We start from the raw sequence: 21,829 nt of genomic DNA on the forward strand, positions 1-21,829 counted from the left end.
GGCTCCATTTGTCTTTGAACCCTGTTTCCAGAAGGCCCTGCCGTCCTTCCACCTCCCCCAGGTAGTCTAGCCCCTCTGGCCTGGCCTCAAGCAATCCTGAGAAAATCAGGATAATTTGAGCCCACGAGAAAATGCCCCATGTGAAGCCACCCTGAGCTGGGGGAGTGGCTCACTCACTGTGCGGCCCGATTACAAAAAATCACAAGGGAACGTAGCTACATTGATTGGGCACTGCCCATAGGCCAGGCCCCATGAAGTACTTTATAGACATTGTTAACGTCATCCTCACCACAACCCCGTGGAGTCGGTCTTACGATCCCCATTTTACAGTTGAAGAAACTGAGGTTTTGAGCAGTGATTCATTTGCTTGAAGTCATACAGCTGCTAAGTGGTAAGGTGGAAATTTGAACCCAGATGAGCTGAACCCAAGGCTGAGTTTTCAAAGTCTTGAAGTGCGTACTTTTTCTTGGGGGCCGTGTGCCCCCCCAGCCCCATTCCTTACCAGTCCTGCTCTCCGGAGAGGGTCTACAGCTTCTGCAGGCTGGAAAGGCCCGTGTGTTCTCCCTCACGGGCAGACCTGATTTTCCCCTGGGGTAGAGCCTCTGGCAGAGGAGCCAGGTTGAGACAGCGGATTTTCAACAGCAGCTTGGTGGGGACTGAGCCCCAGGCTGCACCCCTCCCTGGAGTCTTGCCATCATGCTATCATGGGCCAAGTTCTGGTTTGGCCCAGCCTGCTGTGGGGTGTCCTTTCCGGGCTCCGTTTCTCAGGAGGAGGTAGAGATCTCACTTTCTGTCGAACTAGCTTATGAAACTGGCTGGGAGTGGGGTGGAGAACTTCGTGTCCAGCCTCTTAGGAGCCGGCGGCGCTGTATCTCCGTGAGGTCTCCGTGCATTAACACTCAGCACTCTGATGGTCCCCTCCTGCCCCGCGGAGCCCATCTGCATGTGCTGCACACTCAGAATCCTCTGGCCGGAGTCCTTATCATGCCGCTTTGCTCGGACACCTCGCTCAGCCGTGGCAGGGGCCCCGAGTCCCTCTTTCCTCTGGTTCTTTCAAGAGAATTCCCCTGAGGGAAGGCTGCAGAGCACATGGCAAGGTTGGGGGTGGGTGTGATGGCTGACGATGTGAGCTTGGGTGGGGACAAGGAGGAAGCCCCGACCTGCCCTGCTCTCTGATCAGGCCTCCCACTGCACGGTCAGGGCCAGGTCTCTAAAGAGAGAGTCCAGTTCTGTGGGTGGCTCCAGGTCTAAGGCCTGAGAGGCTGGCCTCTGGGCCTCCATCCCAGACTCAGGACCCTCGTCCTTGGGACACACGAGGGACTCCAACAGGCTCCAGGGACTTGGTTCCTGGTCTGTGGGGGAACATGGGAGGGAAGGAGTGTGCAAAGGGAGGGAGACCGGGTGGCCCTCGATCTGGACAGAGGCGAGAAGGGGGAGCTGGCCCTTTAGGTATGATGGTGTCCCCGGTTCCCCTCTATGTAGTATCCTGGGGTCAGGTTCTCTGTCCGTGTGAGCTCCCAGAGGCTGGTGGAAGAAATTTGCTTCTTGGGGGTCCTTTATATCCAAGGAGGTCACCCCTTGCAGAGAAAGGTCATCTGGGATATGGGTTCCAGCTGGTGCCTTTTTCTGGAGCTGACCTTTAGTCCTGCGGTGTTGGGGACTAGAGGGTGTCATGGGTGGGGAGTCTCTGCCAGAGCCTTCCCCGCAGGTCCCATAGGAAGGCCAGCGGTCTGGAGCGGTCTGAGGGGTGTAGGAGGGAGGCTGAACCTCAGCCATGGCCTGTGCAGCGTAGCATGGAGTTTTAGCTTCGGGGATTACTTGGGGCGCATAGGACGGGGGCTTGACTTCAGGGGCCGCCTGGGGTGCGTAGGACAGTGAGGAGAGCGTCTGCTGAGGTGGCACTCCAGAGGCCCGGAGAATGGAGACGTCTGGCTGCCCAAGATAGGCGATCTCAGACACACTGTGCCGTGGTGGGGCTCCTGGGGGCTCCCTGGGCCCAGAGACCTTGACTTGGGAGTACTGGACGGGCTGGGCCAGACTGCTGGGGCTGCTCAGGTCAAAGACGGGGATCAGCACGTGTTCCTGGATGAACCGCAGAGGCTGGAAGGTTAGTACTCGCTGGACGTTCTGTGTGGGGACAACAACAGTCCACCCATTAGGCTGTGTTCTAAGATCCCTGAGGGACCACGGGTGGTTGGGTCCTCCATGGGGAGGCAAGGGGGGGATGGGGTAGTCCCCTGGGGGGACTTTTCAAAATGCACATGCTGCACATCCGGTTGGTTTTCCAGAGACTCCTCTAAGTTCTGGGCCTCCCTGAAGGAGGAGGCCATCCCTTCTAATGATCTAGGAAGTAGGAGACTCAGATTGGAGGTTGCCTTGGGGTATACTCTCAAGGTGGTGGCCCACACAGCTCCTCACTCACGGGTCCCTAAAAGCTTGATGGAAGGGCCCAGTTGTGAAAGGACAGCAGACAAGGGGAGGCCGGAAGAGTTCTACAGGAGATAGCTCATGTGGGCTTTGACATTGAGCGAAATGCCCTCAGGCTCCCCTGTCCCTCACATGATAACCAAGAACCAGCTCCTGGAGCCCCAGACCTGTCAGACCGGGCCTCTGCGGCAGCTGACCTGCTACTTCAGCAGAGAGCCAGCGTGTGCCGCCATACTGGGGCTGCCAGTGGGACTTGGGTGCTTCATATGGAGCTTAGTCCACACAGGGTCCCCTCAGTCCCTCACAGAGGTAGAAGCTCTCCCAGGTCCCACGTTCCCTGCCTGACGCGGGGTGCTTTCAAGACAAGTGGGTTTCTACTCCAAGCCCGCTAGTTCTGATCACCCACTCTTCTCCAATACACCCTGCTGGGCCATGTCTTCACCAACTTTAGGTTGGAGAGGAGAAATGAGGCCTAATTTTCTGCCCTGTGTGCTTATTCCTGCCCTTGAGGGAGAGCCAGGGGTCCCTGGGCCTGTGTCGTCTGCTGGTTTGGGGATCTGCCCCCCTTCCCACCCCGGGACCTCTTTTGCCCCAGGTGCTCACCAGGGAGTTGGGAGGCGGAGGCGGCTTGGAGACGTATCTGTAGGTCAGGTAACAGAGCCCCGCGACGACGAAGCCCATGGAGAAGAGGATGGTGCCCGAGAGGGAGTACGTCCACGTCCGATCTGGGAGAGCACAGGGGCCAGAGCAGGGAGACTGAGGCCAGGGACTGGTCTGGGCCCGGTCCTGTGTGAATGCTGGGGGCTGGGTGCTTTTCCACCCTGCCCTCTCTGGCCAGGCTTGGGAAGGCCTCTCCTGCCCCAAGGGTGTGCGGGGCTAGGTCAGGAGCACGAGGAGAGGGCCGCGTACTAGATGTCTAAATACGCAGAATTTATAAATTGTATTCTATACTCAGGAACATATGTGTATTCTCCTGCCCTGACAAATACACTTTTGATCACAACCTGGAAAGCCAGGTTTGAGTTTTGAATTCTTGGACTCCTTGGGGTCCTGTGCTGAATTGCGAACAGGGAGAGCCTGCCATGGCCCCCTGGCCCACCTCAGCCCCATCCCTCCCTGCCAGAGGTCTCATGCACGTGGATGTGGACTCCTCTGCCCACACGGCCAAGTTCATCCATTCCCCTCAATACGGAGCTGCCTGTTGGCCGCCCTTTGGGCTGAGGTTCTGCATATCCACAGAGGATCTCCTCCCTGGAGGAGGGATGCAAGGAACAGATCCGTTAGACTGGACAGAGGCTCAGGGCATTTGTTCAGGGGATCTCAGGGTTCCAGGAACCCAGAGTGTGGCCTAGAAGGGAGGTCACAGGCTCTAGTGGGACCTGTGCATTTTGACCTTCAGACTCCTCTTCATCTTGTGGGGAAGGCCATGACCAGAGGAAGGCCAGAGTGGAGCTTTCTAAATAGTCCTCTTTTGCCTGGGTCTGAGGTCAGCGTGGCCTCCCTGCAGGGGGCTCTGGGCAGAGGCAGAACCCCCTGGAAGGAGGCCGTGGCAATGGGAGGGGCCTGCCCTCCTCACCCCGCTGCAGAGGTACAGGGTGGGGGGCAGGTGTTAGGGAAGACCTTGCTCTGGAGGGAGCCTGGGGAAGCACCACCCTTTCTTAAGGGGAAGCAGAAGGACGACTGAGGGCTTCAGTGTGGAGCCTTCTCCCTGTGGTCCCGCATCTTCGGGATGGCCACAGCCGGTTCTTGGTGTGACACGCTTCCTGCCCCCGTGGGACGGGTCGGGGGCGTGGGGTGAGGAAGCTATAGTTGGGTTTTTGTTAAAACTAGTGACTTGTGTTCTCCAGGGGTTTGGACTCTCCAGGCCACCCTCCTTTCATTCCTTCTGGTGACTTCGGCGTGGGGTGTTGGTCACGAGCTGCCAGTGACCTTGGCAATCGCTGTGAACCCTGGGAATTGCTGGAGCTTCCACTTCCCGCTCCTTCCCAGCCCATGAGGCTTGGGCCTCCCTGGGTCAACTTCTCACTTCAGTGACGTCCTGTCCCCTGTCACATAACACTCCCATTGCTACTCCAGGGAGAAGACACAGCCAGAAAGTCTCTACGTGACATGCCTAATGGTATGGGAAAACCAGTGCTGCTCTGGCGGGGTAGGACGGGGACTCGGACTCCTCCCATGTGCCATTTCAGCCATGGGAAGGCAGGAAGAAGTAAAGGAAACAGCTCTGGAGTGTGTGGTGTTAGAGATCTGGTTCAGCCACCGTAGGCTGAGAAGCCTTCTCTCTGCTGCACGACCCTCTCTGGTCGATTCTGTATTAAAAAGAGTAGCCAGTAGTTATGGAGCTCTCAACTGTTTGCACTGTGTGGTGTGCTTTACCTATGATATCCCACCAAACAGAGAGGGCCAGAGATGCTCTCTTCTTAGGGATGATGAAGCTGAGAGTCAGAGGCTGAGTGACTTGACCAAGGTCACACAGCTACCCGTGGGAACCAGGCTTGTCGTATACACCTACAAAGCTCTCCTCACAGGCACTGCACAAGGATGCCTTCGTTGCCTAATCTGTAAGAACTGGATACGGGGTGAGAGTCCTTTCCAGTTTCAAGATACTGGGATGTTACTCCGTGACATGTCTAGGAGTAGACAGACATCCCAAGAGGGAAAGTGGGAATTCTGGACTCCGGGCATAAGAACAGACCACAGGCTATGGAGTCCAGGGCAGGATATATCATTCTGAAGTGGAAATAAGAGGAATAAATGTGCGGTAGAGAGGTCTAGCTGTGAACAAAATCGCAAGGTGCGGATTCAAGATCAGATGGACTAACTGGCTTCACTGACCAGCTGTGTGGTTACTGGTGAGCCTTTCAGCCTCTCTGAGCCAGACTTCCTCCTCTTGGGGAAGAAGCTACCCAACCTGCAGGGTTCTGATAAAAATTCAATGGGACAATATATGTGGAACATTTAACACAGTGTCTGGCAATGGAGTGGGTACTTAATAAATGGTAGGAACTGTTATTCACATAGTTTATTTTTAAGGATGATGTGTCTTCTCTATGTCAGCAAGAACTAGCCAATAAGAAATGTGATTTATATGAAAGCAGCTATGGTCTTAGGGGAAAAAAAAAGTATCACATCAAGAGCTAGATCACGTAAGAACAAAAGGATAAGCATGGAGTGGTCTTCATGTTGTCAGAAAGCAGGGTTGGGGGACAGGCGGGGTCAGGAATGGGCAAGATTTTTCTGGTTCCTCCAGGGGAGAGGTTCACAAATCATATACAGGCTCCCAGCGTGGTGCCTGCAAAGTCAGTTTCCTTTTCCAGTTCTGCTCTTGCCAATTTCTATTCTGGTCTCCGGTGGCGCTTTCCCCAGGAAGAGCATGCCTCGTGCAAGTGGCCAGTGCTGGCTGCTCTACCCGGCACCTCTTCCCCTGAAAATTCATGTACTGGACTCGGCTGCAGAAGTCAGTCTCTTGTGAGCTCTTGGAGCGACTGTTGCGTTGAGTTTCTGAACAATACCAGGGACCAGAACCTATGCGATGACGATTCTACCAAGCAGCACTTGACCCTAGGACTCTGCCTCTAGCAGGCACCCCGTCTCTGTTCATCAGAACTGAAATCGCCTACTGACCTCATTACTCTGAAGCTGATGACTAAGGAGGAGACTCTTTTTTCCAAATCCACCCGACCCACTACTATCACTTTCATCTCTAAACCTGTAGCTCTGAGCATTACAACATTTCTATCTCTGTGAACATGAACGCTAATAAAAATATCATATGCTGCTTAACGGTGAGAGTCGAGTTTCAGTGTGCTAGAGGAAAGGAGCATGGGGCACCATCTCCCTGAGCCGATGGCTCAAAACGATTTCGACGGTAGTGCCGTGGTGCTCCTGATTCAGCCTAGTTCTATCCTTCGCCACCTGCATGTCCTTGGGCAAGTTACTTAACCACTCTGAACCTCGGCTCCCTCAGTAAAACAAAGCAATAATCACAGCCGTCTTGTTACTGGTTCATAAGGATTGCACTTAGTGGTTCCTGGTCCCTGGTTAGCCTTGTTAACCTTGTTAACCAGGTTCCTGGTTCCTCGTTAGCCTTGCAGAAATGTTAGTTCTCGGGGTGCCTGGGGGGCTCAGTCGGTTAAGTGCCTGCCTTAGGCTCAGGTCGTGATCTTGGGGTCCTGGAATCGAGCTCCACATTGGGCTCTCTGCTAGGTGGGGAATCTGCTTCTCCTTCTCCTTCTGTGCTTTCTCCCTCTCTCTGTCTCAAATAAATGAATAAGATCTTAAAAAAAAAAAAAAAAGAAAAAAAATGCTAGTTCTCCTCACTATTACTACTCTTTGACTTTGGAAGATACTGAGGGAACTTTTCTCTGCTTTCCCTTCTGCAGATTATTTCCTAGGATATCTCACCTGGGTTAATATTAAGCAAATTTGTTCTGCCAGGGTACACAGAAAGCTGGCCAGGGACAGGAAACCCAGTGGGCTGGAGGGCGGGGATTAAACGTGTTTAATGATAACCCATCAGCTAACTCAATGACGGATTAACGAAGACTGAATTTGGTAACACAGTAATAATCCTGCAGTTGTGTGAACACTGCCAAACCTCATCTGGGTTACAGGGAAAGAGAGCATAGGGCAGACATTGAATTCAGGAGTCCCGCCTCCCTCTGGTTTCCGCTGAACTTACCTGGCAAGGTCTTCACTCGGCACACGTAGGGGGCGCTCTCTTTGGACCAGTTTGGAACAAAAATCATGGTGGTCCCAAGGAACTCTGTGTCAGGGGTCAGGCCAGTGAACTCGTAGTCTCTCTGCTTCCCTCCAAGGTGCTGAATTAGACAGAGAACCCAGAGTGACTCCTCCTAGTCATCAGTCTCCACTTGGAGCCCAAGTCAGCCTGCACACACGTCTGCCTGGGTCACTGTGCTCAATACAATGGTGCCACCAGCTACCCAAACCAAAAACTGGTGGGTCAGTCCATAATGCTCTGTTTCTATTTCCCTACCTTCTGTGCCATTACCATCACCATCATCACCATAACTACCACCATCACCATAACTACCACCATCACCATAACTACCACCATCACCGCCAACATCATTATCCCTCCTTCTTCTAGCTCTTCTCCTCCTCTTCCTTCTTTATCAAACATCAAAAAACCCTGACTATCCATCCCTCTCTTGCCTTCCTCATCACTTCTGCCTTAACTGGGCCTCACCATCTTGAGTCTGGACTCCAGCAGTGGCTTCCTCACTGGTCACCGGTCTCTGGTTTTGCCCCCGTCCACCTCCATATGCATCCAAGTGCCAAAGTGATATTTCTAAAAGAATATTATCACTTCAATGCTAATTCCAATGCTCCCCTATTTAAGTCTTTTGATGATTTGGCCCATATCATGAGATAAAACCCCGGTCCCTGTCTCCCTGTCCACTTCTCTCTCTCTATGGCCCACCTGGCCTATAGGCTCCACAAATGCCGACCACCCATTGTTCCTGCTGCATCTTGCCCGTTGAAGAGCCCTTGCTCCTTTGCTCCTTTGCAGTTGCTCCTCCTGCTGGTGCTGTATTTTTTTTTTTTTTTTTAATTCTCACCTTCTGGTGTGTCTCTAACCTCTTGACCTTGAACTTCTCCCTTGGCTGCCTTGTTCCATCATGCTGGTACTCATCCTACTTCTCTCTTAGATCTCAGTGCCTCAATTCTGTTGTTCTGCACAATTTACTCTTCATCCAGTTTTTTCTCTCTCCACTTACTCTTTCACTGAGTGATCTTATCTGGCTGCATGGCTCCTGAGATCACCAATGTGTAGAAAACTCCCAAACTTAGCAAGAGCTGTCAGGTTGGACATGCACTTCGAGCTCACTGCTGGATGGCACCCTGCAGGCATGTCTAACTCAGCATGTCCAAACGTGCTGATGTCTTCTAGAAGTCTGGGTCCCGCCCCCTCCCAAACCTCAAACCTGCACCTGTGTGTGATTCCCTAGCTCTATTCATAGCATCTATCTTGTTCCAGTATTCAAGGCCCAGAACTTGAAGCCATTTCTGGCAAAGCCCCCTTCACATCTCTTCTATCTAATTGGCCTTAAGTGACCCATAAACCTTCCTTTAAAGGGCCAGGAGTTGTGCTCTTGGACGTTCAAAAACTAAGAATTTTCTTCTTTGTTTTTTTGCATTTTAGGTACATCTTACCTTTCTGGGCACATGGAAGCCAGGGTTTAGGGTTATTTTTATTTTTATTTTTCGAGGGTGATGTAAGTGGGTGAAGTACAGAAATAGATTTCATGACTTATTGTTTTGTGTCACTGATATGGTTGAAAGGGCACACATTAAAGATCATGTGACACAATCCAGCAGAGTTGCTATGGCCCCAAATTCCTCCTTTCCCAGATGTTGTACTGCCTCTGGCCTGCTTCAGGCCCAGTGATTTCCAGCCCCTACTATTACAGTGGGCCCTAACTTTCTACCCTGATCTCTCTTTCATTTTCACATTTGATCTCTCTTTTTTCTGCTCCCAGTAATTTATAGCTTCTTTGGATCAACCCTCCCTAAAGCAACAACTATAAACTCTGGCCACAATAAAAACCACCTGTCAGCCCTGGAGAATAAGCAAAAGCAGGCAGATATTGGAGAAAGGAGGTAGGGAAAGTCATTGGGTGAATTTCACATCTTTTAGCTTGAAAGCAGGCCTTCACCTTGTGGGAAGGTTTAAACCTAAATAGAAACCTTATAATCTTACTGGTTTGAAAAGTAAGAAGACAGAGTTCTGGGCAATTCTAACAGCTAAAAAGTGAGGCGAGAGACCGTAGATAGGAGAGATCCATAGAGAGGGAGGCCCAAGTTCTAAGTATAAAATTGGCCCAGATCCCAGCCTGGCCTGGCCCCTAAAACAAGTAGGGTAAACTCCAAGAAGCCCAGGTAAAAGTGAAAGAATGGGACCGAGATTTTGGAGTTTGAAGTTCAGCCAAATTACCTGCTAAAACAAAATAAAACAAAACAAATCAATAATCTTCAGAGGAATAGAACAGAATCCAGAGTCCCTCAACTATACCATTCACAATACCCAGGCTACATTCCAAAATTGTTAGACATGCAAAGTAAGAGAAAACATAATCCACACTCAGGAGAGAAGACAATTAATGGTGACCTACTCCAAGATGACCAAAGTATTGGAATTAGCACACAATAATTTTTTCTCTCTCTGTTTTTAAGGTTTTATTTATTTATTTGAGAGAAAACAAGATTGAGAAAGTGCAAGCAGGGGCATGGGCAGAAGGAATGGCAAAGGGAGAGGGAGCAGGGAGCCTGATGAGGGCGCTTGATCCCAGGACCATAGATCATGACCTGAGACAAAAGCAGATGCTTAACTGCTTAACTGACTGAGCCACCCAGGCACTCCCAGACAATGATATCCTAGCAGCTAGTATAAATATATACTAGTATAGTATACTAGTAGTAGCATAAATATAGCATACATAGTATATACTATATATATAGTATAGTATAATATACTAGTAGTAGTTTATATATAGTATATAGTATATATAATATATGGTATAATTAGTATAGTATATAGTATATATAGTATAGTATACTTGTAATAGTATAGATATAGTATATAGTATATATAGTATAAATATAGTATATAGTATATATATAGTATAGTACATAGTATATATAGTATAGTATAGTATACTAGTAATAGTATAAATAGTATAAATATGCTCAAGGAAGTGAAGGAATTTGTGCTTAGGAAGGAAAATGACTTGGAAATCTCACTAGAAGGTAGAAACCATGAAAATTGGGAACGTTAGAACTGAAAAATATAATATCTAAATAAAAATCCTATTTGAATGGTCTTAATAACAGATTGGAGTTGAGAGAGGAGTCAGAGCACTTGAAAACAGTTTAATAGCATAAAAAGAGTTAGCGGTGATGGTCACACCATGGAGAATTTTGTGGGATGTGAGTTATATTTCAAAATAAAAAAGGGCAGAGATGTCAGAATGCTGTCTTCAAGAGATACACTTTAAATATAAGACACAGTTAGAGCGACAATACAGGGAGGAAAAAAGATATGGCCGGCAGGGGCACCTGGGTGGCTCAGTGGGTTAAGCATTTGCCTTTGGCTCAGGTCATGATCTCAGGGTCCTGGGATCGAGCCCCACACCGGGCTCCCTGCTCTGCAGGAAGCCTGCTTCTCCCTCTTCTTCTGCCCTCCCCCACTGCTTGTGCGCTCTCTCTCTCAAATAAATAAATAAATAAATAAATAGAATCTTTAAAAAAAAAAAAAAGACGCACCAGTCAGATTGAGAATGTGAGAGGCTAGAGTGACTCTATGAATCACAGGTATTCATATAACAAGCGGACATTTCGTTACGATAAAAGGGTCGATTTTTCAGGAGGCTGTAACAATCAGAAACGTGCATGTGTTCAAGAACAGTGTTTCAAAAGGCATGAAGCAAGTCTGCACAGAATTAGGGGGAAAAGAGACCAATCTGCAGTGCCAGCTGGAGTTTTCTTTTTTAAGATTTTATTTATTTGACAGAGAGAGATCACAAGTAGGCAGAGAGGCAAGCAGAGAGAGAGAACGAGAGAGAGAGGAGGAAGCAGGCTCCCTGCCTACCAGAGAGCCCGATGCGGGACTCTATCCCATGACCCTGAGATCATGACCTGAGCTGAAGGCAGAGGCTTAACCCACTGAGCCACCCAGGCAGCCCCGCTAGCTGGAGATTTTTAACTCTCAGCAATGAAAAGAATGATAGGTCTTCTCCAAATCAGGAAAGACACAGAAGACCCGAGTCACATGATTAGCCACCTTTATGGAACGGATATTTACAGAGCGCTCCGCCAGACAATTGCAAGACACACATTCTTTCCAGGTGCACGTGAAACGCTCACCAAATGGGCCAGATGCTGCACCATAAAGAAGAGCCGCAAACAAGCCGAGTGTGTTCTCTGACCACAAACTGAATTAAGTTGTCAGTAAGATATTCACTGCAGCCCAAATATTTACTAATAGGTAGTGTGATAAGGTCTTGTCCTGCTCAGTAATCTCTAGTTGCTCCCCTGACTACTGTCACAGATAGAACTTCCTCTGTCCACCACCCCAGACCTCTACCTCCCAGCCTGTCCTCCCAGGCTTACCTCCCTTGCCTCCCCTACACCAGGTCTCCAGCGTCAGGGTAGGTAAGAAGCACTCCAGCTGCCAGCTAAAAACTCAGACCCTAGAGGTCCTGTTGCAGAATTGCATTGAGTAGACTAGAGGAAGGCCCAGGCCCCTGCATTTTAAATAAATATTGCTGGAGATTCTGATGCCATTTGGGGCCAGGTTTTGAGAAACTGGTCTGCATGTCTCCATGCTCCAGCCAGGCAGGGCAGTTTTGTGCTTTCCAGGAAGCTTTTAAGTTTTCCTGCTTCTTTCTCTCCTATCCTGGTGGGGCAGTCTAGGGCAGGGAGGGAAAAATGTGGGCTGTGGACCATGCTGGATCTGAATTTTGACTAAGCTATCATTTGCTGACCAATCTTGAGCAAGTGCCTTAACCTCTCTGAGCCTCTGCTGTCTCATTCAGAAGACGGAGAAGGTAGCCCCTACCTCACAGGGTTGTGGTGAGGGATAAATGATAGAGTAAGCGTGTATTACTGACTGCCTCAAAAGTTGGTATTGGCACCAGAAAGTTTTTCTGGAAGTTTTTCCAGAACCTTTGGGCTGCCATCTCCCCTCCCACCTCCCTGCCCCTGCTCCACTGCACACAAATCTTTATTTTCCTCTATCTATAGCTATTTAAAGTCTTATTTAACTCCTTTCCCATCTACTAGATTATAATCTACTAGATTATAAATCTCTTGGGGATATTCATTCAATGGAATTATGGACCCTGGCACATGCTAAGGAGAAAATACATGTGTTCTGGATACAAAAGAAATACCTCATCTATTATTTGATCATTTATGCCCCTGCCTTCCAATTTTCATTGTTGGTAATCTTAAGACCCTGCCTGTATCTAGTTCCTGCTAATGGAGGAGAACCAGCAAAAAGAACTGCAACAGTAGAAATAGATTTCAGCATTTTCCAAAGTGGACATCTGAAGATGTGAGTAGAGGTTGCTCTCCAGAATATTATAAGGCATTAGAAAAAAAAAGTTAAAAAATTATGCAAAATAAAAGGAGTTTCTCTGGTCAAGAAATTTGAGAGAAGTTGTATTCAATGAAACGACACCGGAGTCTTGGCTTTGCAGGACTTGTCAGAGACTTTAGCAGGATCTTACCTGTGAGATCTACAAGAGGGAGGGCTGTGTTTTGGAAAATGTTAATTTATATAAAACATCTCCTTTCTACTTGAAGCCATGCATATCTGATTGACGGAGAAATGAGTTCCCAGGGAGGGATGGACCAGAGACACATATATATTTACCATTTGGTAGGTGTGGTTGACCTGGAGCTCTAAACGGTAGAACAGGTCAGGGAAGATGTCCTCCAGGGTGAGCTGGTGGCCATCCCCTGCTCGGATAGGTGTGGAGGTGGGATGGATGATCATCTGGATGGATCTCACCTTGGGGATACAGGTCACATCGGGTGGCTTGATGGTAGCTGGAAAAGGGAGAGAGAAAAACAAAAAGAAAAGGCTGGAATTAGCCAGGAGTTTCTGAGGTTGCCCTGGACCAGGGGACATGACTGACTGCCTCCCCTCTCTGCCCACCCCAACCCCAGCTATGCTTCTGAAAATAGCAGCTAGACAAATAGGCGAGAAAAGTGCTTCTAGCAACAGGTGTTTGGGTTTAGGCTGGCAAAGGGGTACCCAGAAGGGAAGAACCCAGGGAGAGAGGCACTGGCCTCCTAGATTAGCCATGCCCCTGTCCCTGCCTCCACAATCCCTACCTTGAGTCAGCCCAGAGCACCCTTTCCCTTGGTCTATTGGCAATGATAGCTTTGGGGACTGATGGTTCAGCAGCATAAACTAAGTAATGTTCGGGGACCCCACATTATTGATTTGGTCTCAAAGGCCAGGTCTGAGACTTCAATCTCTCTCAAGATGTGATCTTCCAAATAACCAAATAACCTTTACTGGTTTATAGACCCTCTTAGGAATTTGATGAATGATATGGATCTTCTTTCCCCCAAAATGTACCTATACAAAAATTTGACTTGATTTTGGGGATTCATGAGCCGTATTCCCCTTGAAGTGAATTTATAAAATTCCCTCAAGGGCGTGTTGATCTCCAAGATGGAGGATATTGGAGCTAGAAGGATGTTCACTTCAGTTTTGCTTACAAAATTGAAAAACTGAGTTAAAGTCCTCAAAAAGGGAATTGGGGACATAAATTAAGATAACCTCCACAGAACAGATCATTTTGCAGCCGTGAAACATCAGGTTGCGGAAAAGTGCTTAACGACATGGGCGAATGTTCCTGAGGGGCATTGTATGAAAACCCCCCAACCAACCAGGTCACCAAAGAGTAGAGACTGTTGTTAGCAGCTATGGTGATGTGTTCACGTTATTTTGGGCTTCTTTCTTTTTTCTTTGTGCATTTCTATATTTTCCAGATTTTCTACGACAAATATGTATTAATTGAATAAGCTAAGAAAAAAAAATAACTTGTTTAATTTTCTTTTTTCTTTTCTTGGAAAGCCACCTGGCTGTGAAGTTCCTTAGTGAACACCACTTCCTTTCTCAATTTGCGTGGGGAGTTTGGTGACTCATATTCATTCATTCATCAGTTATGTTGTGGGCCCTGCTCCATGCCAGACCCTACGTGAAGGACCGAGAACGTGGGATTCCACTGCTTCAGAGGCAGGTGGGATACAGGCAGGCAGATGCCATCTCTGCAGATGGGGATGGGAGCTCTGAAGACAACATACAGCTGACCATGACAGAGAGTAGCAGGGGGTGACATAGTGAACTGAGGTCGTTGGGGCTGAGAGTGGGGATGCCTACTTAGGAGGTGATGTGGAAGCCCGGACCAAGATTAAGGATTAGAAGAGTCAGGGCCAGAGTAGGGCACTGAGTTAGGAGCCCTTGGCTAGAGTCGAGAGGCCAGAGGAAGGTGATCTGACCTTGGGAGGCCAGGATGGAGCTGGAGAAAGACGGCTGACTGTGCACAGATGCTCTCTAGTTGGGACAACCTTCCCTAAAAGCCACATCTCAAACTGTCTCCTGCCCTTTGGGGCCTCCCCCCGCCCCTCCCCTGCAGTGAGGGATGCCAACTCACTCTGTTGCAGCGAGGTGAACCGGTCGGTCATCTTGGTGACTGACCGGCCTCCCGCGCTGGTGGCAGTTACCCGGGCGTAGTAGGGTTCCATGAAGTTGCCCGTCTCCATAGTCAGGTTGCAGAATTTCCGGGTGATCCGCTGGCAGCCCTCCTTCACCAGCCACTTTCTCTCCCCATACCTGTAGGCACGGGAGGGGCCGGAGCACACCTTGAATGATTGGACCTGGCACCAGGCCTGCGGTTTATTAATAATGATAATGATATCTAATATTTACTTAGCACATTCTGTGTCCCAGGCCCCTTCTGTGACTGATCTGTTAGTCCTCACAATGATCCCGTGAGGTTCAGACATGGTTCTCCCTCCTTTTCGAATAAGGACGTTGAGGTTTAAAGAGGTAAAATTGGGACTGGTGTGGATTTGAACCCAGCCAGTCTGAATTCACATTTTGGGCTCATCATTACCATAAGCCTTTGAGGCAGGCACTTTTATCCCTGTTTTATGGATGAGGGAACTGGGGCTGGGAAGTGACTTGCCACAGGACAAAATGGCAGGATCAGCGATGGAACCCAGGTTTGCAGACCCCTAAGCCCATGCCAACCTCCTCCTCTGTGTAGGAAGGGAGACGAGAAGGAGGAGGGGCATGGGTTTGAGGGGGTGGACACGACTCTTTGTTGACCTAGTCTCCCGGATAACAACAAAACAATTTCATTACCTGCCAGGCACAAGCCCTCATGCCTATCTTGTTTAATCTACCTGACGATCCTATGATGGAAATCCTCTTGCTAGGCTTACTTTACAGGCGGGGAAACTGAGGCTTGGCGAGATTACCGCATTGCCCCAGGTTATAAAGGCCAGAGCTGGCAGGTAAGCCTGGGCAGTCTGACTCCAGAACCTGTCCTTTTAACCATTATTTTATCCTTCCTTTGCAAAAGAAACCACAAAGGAGCAAAGCTCTGTCTGGCAGGGTCTGGTTCGGGCTGTGTCCCATCATTCCGGGGGTGGCGGGGGTGGGGAGAAGGGAAACATAGGGCAGAGGGGGATTTTCTTGGACTGATTGGCTTCAGAGCAGAATCCGAAGAGGTTGTGCGGAGAGGGAAGCCTACGTTTTATACTCCACGCTGTAGACCAAGTCTGGGGCGCTCTCCAGACCGCTGTCCCACGTCAGGATGTTTTCGAAGTTGCTGGACTGGAATTTTACGTGCTGAAGAAGATCTGAGGTGTTCTCAGCAGTGTGAGCTGTGGGAAGTGGGAGCAGGGTGAGCAGATGGGCACGACAATCCTGTCCCCAGCCCGTCAGCAAGTCCTCCGACGAGGAGGGCAGGACCAGCACCCACCAGGGACTCTGGGGCTGACCATCTCTGTCCTCCTTCGCTTCTTTTTAACATTTTTATTGAGCTATAATTCACAGCCCATAAAACTCACCATTTTAAAGCTTGCATTTCAGGGGTTTCTGAAATGCACGTATATTTCTGAATATTCACGAAGCCATGAAACCATTACCACTATCTAATTCCAGACCATTGTCATCACCCTAAAAAGGACCCTTGTGTCCATTAGGAGTCCGTCTCTCTTCTTTCCCTCCCCCCCAGCCTGAAAACAACCATTAGGCTGCTTTCTGGGTCTACGGATCTTTTTATTCTGCACTTTTTAGACTATTTATATGAAAAGTGTCTTTTCTGTCTGGCTCCTTTTTTGTTTTCGAGATTTCTTCATGTAGCATGCGTCAGCCCTTACTTCCTTTTCATGACTGAATAGTACCCCGCTGTGTGGCTATTCCGCAATTTGTTTATCCGTTCATCAGCTGAGGGACACTGGGGCTGTTTCTACTTTTTCGGCTATTAGGAACAATGCTGCCGTAAACGTTCATGTGCAAGTTTTTAAGTAGCCCTATGTTTTCGGTTCTGCCAGGTGTAGAGCTCAGAGTGGAACTCCCTTTCAGACGGTACTTCTGTCTGACTCTGTGAAGAACTGCCCAGAGCTTCACACTCTTCCAGAGCGGCTGCAGCCCCTGTGTCCCCCTGTGTTCCCGCCGGTCTCGCGTGAGCGCTGCGTCTACTCCACGCCCCTGACCACACCTGGGGTTGTCTGTCCTTCCCTTCTGAGCACACCTGAGGCGGGCGCCCTCACCCACGGGATACTGGAAAGACGCTCAACTACACATTGACCCTTCAATGAAACACCAAAGAATGACTTTCTCCGAGTCAGTAATTCCAAGCAAGGCTGGAGAGGACGTTTGTGAGCTCCTGCCTCTCTGTGGGCTGAACCAGTCCCTGCCCATCCTGCCCAGGGAGGAAGACAGAGCACAGCGGGAGGGAGGCTGACGGAGCCAGAAGGGAGGGGCCACTGCCCATGTAGCGATCTTGAACTATAAATGAGAGACTTCACTTATGAAACTATTCTCTCAGCCTTCCCAGCGTGGTCTGTGGAAAGGAAGAGGGGTTGCAGGAAAATGGCGGCCAGAGCCGGCAGTTGGCTCTGAGCATGCTCAGAAGGGCCTGGGTGGCTGGGGTGGGAAATAAGCAGGTGCGGACCTGGTTGGGTCCCCAGTTGCGTCAAGGCCTTGGGGCCTTGAGTGCATATGTGTCTTTGATGTGTGTTTGCCTCGCTCCACCTCGGACATAATCATGACCACCAACAGGGCCAAGGTGTAAGGGAGCGGTTCATTATTTACTTCCCACTCCAAGCCTACATACAATATCTCGCAAGAGGGGTCCATGGGCTTAGGAGGCCCCTGGGGATGGGTGAAGAGTGTTTGGACAGCCCAACCCTGCTGTGTATCCACTGGTTAAATCTAGTTGATGCGGGTGTGTTGTTCAGGCGTTAGCAGTACTGTCCTCACTAGACGTTCATTGGACAGTAACGCAACCCCAAGAAAAGGATGGTTAAATCTAAGGCCACATTCCGCTTTGAGTCTAAGCTGGTCAGCCCCAACAGCTATAGAAACATTTGTGTTTCAGGTTTCCTGGAACTCCCAGAACAGGGCATAGGGACAGGGGGAGGACATGTCTTACTGCCTCTAGCCAAAGTGATGGCTATGCTACTGAGCCCTGAAGTGTGGCTGACTTCTTGTTTGGTTTGGAGTCTGGGCAGAATTGGGGTCTGCTCTGGATTCAGGGCTCTGTCTTAAGATGAGGGAGAGAGTCCACCTGAGGTCAGAACTGAATGGTGGCTTCCAGTGGGGGTGATAAAATTAGGGCAGGAGAGAGGGAGGGTGGGATTTGAGAGAAGGCTAGGGTCTATCTGGGGCTGGGCTTAACTACCGCTAAGTGGTGGGGTAGGGGCAGCACTGGGAAGGTTGCTGGTTGGGGTCAGTATCCTGGAGGGCTAGTTGTGGTGGGGGAGCCTGGTGGGTGGGGCTGGAACATGCTCAGGAGGTAAGGGGCCCAGGCTGGAAGAGGTTGGCATCATTTTCTAAGAGGGGACTGAAGTTGGCTTCCAGAAATGGAGTAGGTGAACCTTGGCTAGACTCTTCTTTAGGGGGGCATTGAGGGCTAACAAGATCTCTCCCTTGGGGCGCGTGGGTGGCTCAGTTGGTTAAGCATCTGGCTCTTGATTTCGACTCAGTTCATGATCTCAGTGTCATGGGATCAAGCCCTGCGTCGGGTTCTGCGCTCGGTGCAGAATCCGATTCGGATTCTCTTTCTCCCTCTGTCCCCCTGCCCCATGAGCTTAAGCGTTCTCTCTCTAAGAAACAAATAAATTCTTTAAAAAAAAAAGAGAGAGAGATTTCTCCCTCTCCTGCCCTGCCCATTCTCCCCCTGCCCCAAGCTATCATGTATTCCTCAGCCTGCGTTGTTTCTGTACTTCCTGGGTGAAAGTCTACATTGTGAAATCCTTAGGGACACATGTGTTGTCTAGAAACTGACAGACTGGTAGCTTCTATGAAAGAAAGTTTCCACATTCATTTGGATAAACAATTTTATGCCAACAAGTTAGGAAAATAAGGAAAAACAAACAAAAATAATCCAAAATATTTTCTAATCAGCCTGAGAATGCCAGGGCAGTGGAGATCTGAGGAGAACCTTCTCGTTTTGTAACAACTCCTAAGGTTGCTTCCCCTTGGTCCCCATCCACAAGGATCCAGAGCCTCTAAGATTTCCAACCAGAATGGAGTCTTTGGGGGAATACAGCGAGTCTTCCTCACTCATCAAGGGCCCAGTGCGTTGGGAATGCCAATGCACTGGATGCCGGAGTGGAACAGACTTGAAGGACCCAGACAGCAGCGGGGAACACTGAGATCCCACCAGCTGACAAAAAGGACAAGCAGCAGAGAGGGCTGGGAAGCTCTGGCCCCTATGGTCTTCATCCTACCCTTGAGCTAGAAGGGACCTTGCAAGGGCCAGCTCTCCCCACTCTTCAGACAATACGTTCACTTCCTGAGAAAGTTCCCCAGATTTTATTAAACGTCTTGGGGAGCAGAGAGCCAATCTGGGATCTCATGTATCTGTCTGAAAATTCTCTACAGTGTTAAATCAAGAAAGCCATTTTATTGGATTTGAAAACTCTGTGCTTTTGTCCTGTTTTCAAAAGGGCCCTGATGTTTTTAAGATCTTTTAATGCAGCAGCAGAATTTAGTGACTCATCAGCTGCATATAATACCCAGTGCTCATTACTTCAAGTGCCCTCATTTATGCCCATCCCCCACACTTACCCCATCCCCCACTCACCTTCCCGCCAGCACCCCTCAGTTTGTTTCCTAGAGTTAATGCTCTTTTATTTATTTATTTATTTTAAAGATTTTTATTTATGTATTTGAGAGAGCAAAAGTGAGCACAAGTGGAGGAAGGGGCAAAGGGAGAAGCAGACTCCCTGCTGAGTGGAGAGCAGACATGGGGCTCAATTCCAGGACCCTATAATCATGACCTGAGCTGAAGGCAGACGCTTAACCGACTGAGCCACCCAGGTGCCCCAGTTGATGCTCTTTTAAATCTAGTATGAGGGGTCAGAAGAGGCCCCCACGGGTGGTGGAGAGAAAAAAGGGCGCCGTCAAGTTTTGCCCATCTGTCCTTCTCCCCCTTGCCCTTGTTGGGCCAGTGTCGACCAGAAGCAGAAGAAGGGATGGTATAGCTATCAGAATTATTCCAGGGGTCCAAGGATGTCTGCCTCCCTCAAGCCAATTCTCCATCCACCGAGGTGAGGGCTTCCGGCACCTCAGTTCTGACAGTTGGCTGCCTCCCCAAGTCCTCAACCTCAAGTTAGTTGAGTCTCTGGAAGAAGCCAGATCTGAGGGACCCTCTCATCCTCCCCAATACCCTGAGGTGTTCCCCAGTTCTCCGGGGAAGCTTGTCCCCCAGGGAAGGGCTGGTGGAGAAACTGAAACTGGCTGTCTGGAGCTGTGTGTGTGTGTGTGTGTGTGTGTGTGTATGGAACCCTGGTTAACCGTCTTGGGTGTCGGGGGAGTTCTGACCACAGGGCAATGGGCACTCACCAGCCAGGGATCCCGCGGCCAGGATGGTCAGTAGCGTCCTCATGGGGCCGGGCTCAGAGCCCTCTTTTGGCCTTGGCTCTGGGCTGAGGCCAGATGGAGGGCTGAGAGGCTTTGCCGCCTCGGCAGCACTGGGCTCCACCTGGCCACGCCACAGGGGCGGGGAAAGGAGGGGGAGGTGGGGCCTGAGCAGGGGGAGCGAGGTACAAAGGTGTCTGGTCTGTGTGCTTCGGAATTCCAAGTCCTGGGCAGGACCCAAGGGAGTTCCCCTTCCTACATGCAGAAGACAGTAACAGTGACAGGCCAGCTCGTTTATCTGGTCTGGTGACTGATTCTACCCAAGACTCTTCAGTGCTTTATCAGGAAGCTCAGAGGCAAAAAAAAAAAAAAAAAAAAAAAAAAGGGCAAAAACTTGACGCTGTGTTTCAAAAACCGGCAAGATGCATGTGACTTTTGTCCCTGTGTTATTATTGTTAGGAATTTTTCCTGAGGACAATAACTGGAGCAGGCAAGGGCACAGAAAATACATTCCAGAATGTTCCTTGTTAGCAAAGGAAAAGCTGTGGCTGCCTGGCTTTGTTCTGGCAGGAGATGGAGGATGTTTGCTGTTCCTCCTTGTGCCTCATAGCAAAGCAGTTTCCCCATGTGGGATGATGGCCTACGGCTTTTGGATGTGGTAGGCTGTAATATCCTGCAATCTGCATTTAAATTTTTCTTTTGTGTGTTGTAAATGTTTTCTTTTATCAGCTTTGAGTCTTTGGTAAAGGGTGTTTGACAAAATAGCCAAATCTGAGCTGTGCGTTGGGGGAACGAAGGTAGGACTTGTGGTAGTCATTTCCTGTAATTTCAGAAAACGATAAGAATGTGGGAACATTCAGGTATCATTTCTAATAGTAAATAGGAAAAAAAAAAAAAAAGAGCCTCTATGTCAAACACTAGAGGGTTAGCTAAATGAATAATGGTTTGTCCACCCAACGCAAGATGAGTACAGTGTTGCATCTGAATAGCGCTGGAGAAAATGTTAGGGGGCCAAAGATTCCCCATATTTTGTAAATGAGAGGAAGCATGGCATATACCATGTACAGTACAAGCATGCTTAAAACACACATACACATTGGGGCGCCTGAGGGGCTCAGTCTGCTAAGCGTCTGCCTTCGGTTCGGATCATGATCCCCAGGTCCTGGGATTGAGCCCTGCATCGGGCTCGCCGCTCAGTGGGAAGTCAGCTTCTCCCTTTTCCTGTGATCCTACACAAACCCCACCTGTACTCTCTTGTAGATAAATAAATAAATAGATGAATAATAAAGTCTTTAAAAACTAGCCACATACACACATAGAGAAAAAAGTCTTAAATATTAGGATCATAAAAGGAAAATATAAGTGCAATTATTTCTGGGAGGTGGATTAGTAGAACAGTAGGTGGTTCTTACTTTCTTTCCATAGCACAGTTGCATGTTCTAAAGTTCCTCGAGGCAATATATGGTTTTATCTATTAAAAAAAGCACCATTATTGAGAAAAAAAGGCATAAGGAAAGTGCCGTTGTTTAGACTGATCCAACCATCTGCAATTTCATTTTCTCTTTCTCGGAGAGACCATCTCTTCATGGAAGATGTTACTGACACTTCAGCTCAGCAGAGCTTGACCCTAAAGAACTTCTAGTGCTCTCAACCTGCACTTTGGGATGATCTAGTATTATTCTACAGGTGTACCAAAATTCAAAACAAAAAGGAAAGACTCAAACTAAAAGAAAGCTTAGACATCAGCACCAACTTTGAAAAATC

The 21,829-nt window shown here is 49.1% G+C and overlaps 1 protein-coding gene and 1 non-coding gene across 2 annotated transcripts; both read right to left on the reverse strand.

Annotated features, from left to right (window-relative positions):
• Positions 1 to 223: 223 nt before the first annotated feature.
• Positions 224 to 20,161, reverse strand: IL22RA1 (interleukin 22 receptor subunit alpha 1). Its single transcript, XM_044237439.1, has 7 exons — positions 20,051 to 20,161; positions 15,726 to 15,858; positions 14,622 to 14,800; positions 12,827 to 13,002; positions 7,109 to 7,247; positions 3,031 to 3,152; positions 224 to 2,127 (listed from the first exon to the last, which is right to left on the reverse strand). The coding sequence occupies exons 1-7, from the start codon at positions 20,091 to 20,093 to the stop codon at positions 1,177 to 1,179; spliced, it is 1,743 nt and encodes a 580-aa protein (XP_044093374.1). The 5' UTR covers positions 20,094 to 20,161; the 3' UTR covers positions 224 to 1,176.
• On the reverse strand, positions 17,397 to 17,505 carry LOC122901650. Its single transcript, XR_006383639.1, has one exon. It is a non-coding gene; the product is annotated as a U4atac minor spliceosomal RNA (small nuclear RNA).
• Positions 20,162 to 21,829: the final 1,668 nt, after the last annotated feature.

This window comes from Neovison vison, chromosome 2 (genome assembly GCF_020171115.1).
Source record: "Neovison vison isolate M4711 chromosome 2, ASM_NN_V1, whole genome shotgun sequence".
Classification (NCBI taxonomy): domain Eukaryota; kingdom Metazoa; phylum Chordata; class Mammalia; order Carnivora; family Mustelidae; genus Neogale; species Neogale vison.

Coding starts and splice junctions, on each gene's coding strand:
- IL22RA1 (XM_044237439.1), bottom strand. CDS start 20,093: ATGAGGACGCTACTGACCATCCTGGCCGCGGGATCCCTGGCTG. Junction 13,003..14,621: donor GTTCACCTCGCTGCAACAGA/GTGAGTTGGCAT, acceptor TCCCTTTTCCAG/CTACCATCAAGCCACCCGAT. Junction 3,153..7,108: donor CCGAGTGAAGACCTTGCCAG/GTAAGTTCAGCG, acceptor GTGCTCTCCCAG/ATCGGACGTGGACGTACTCC.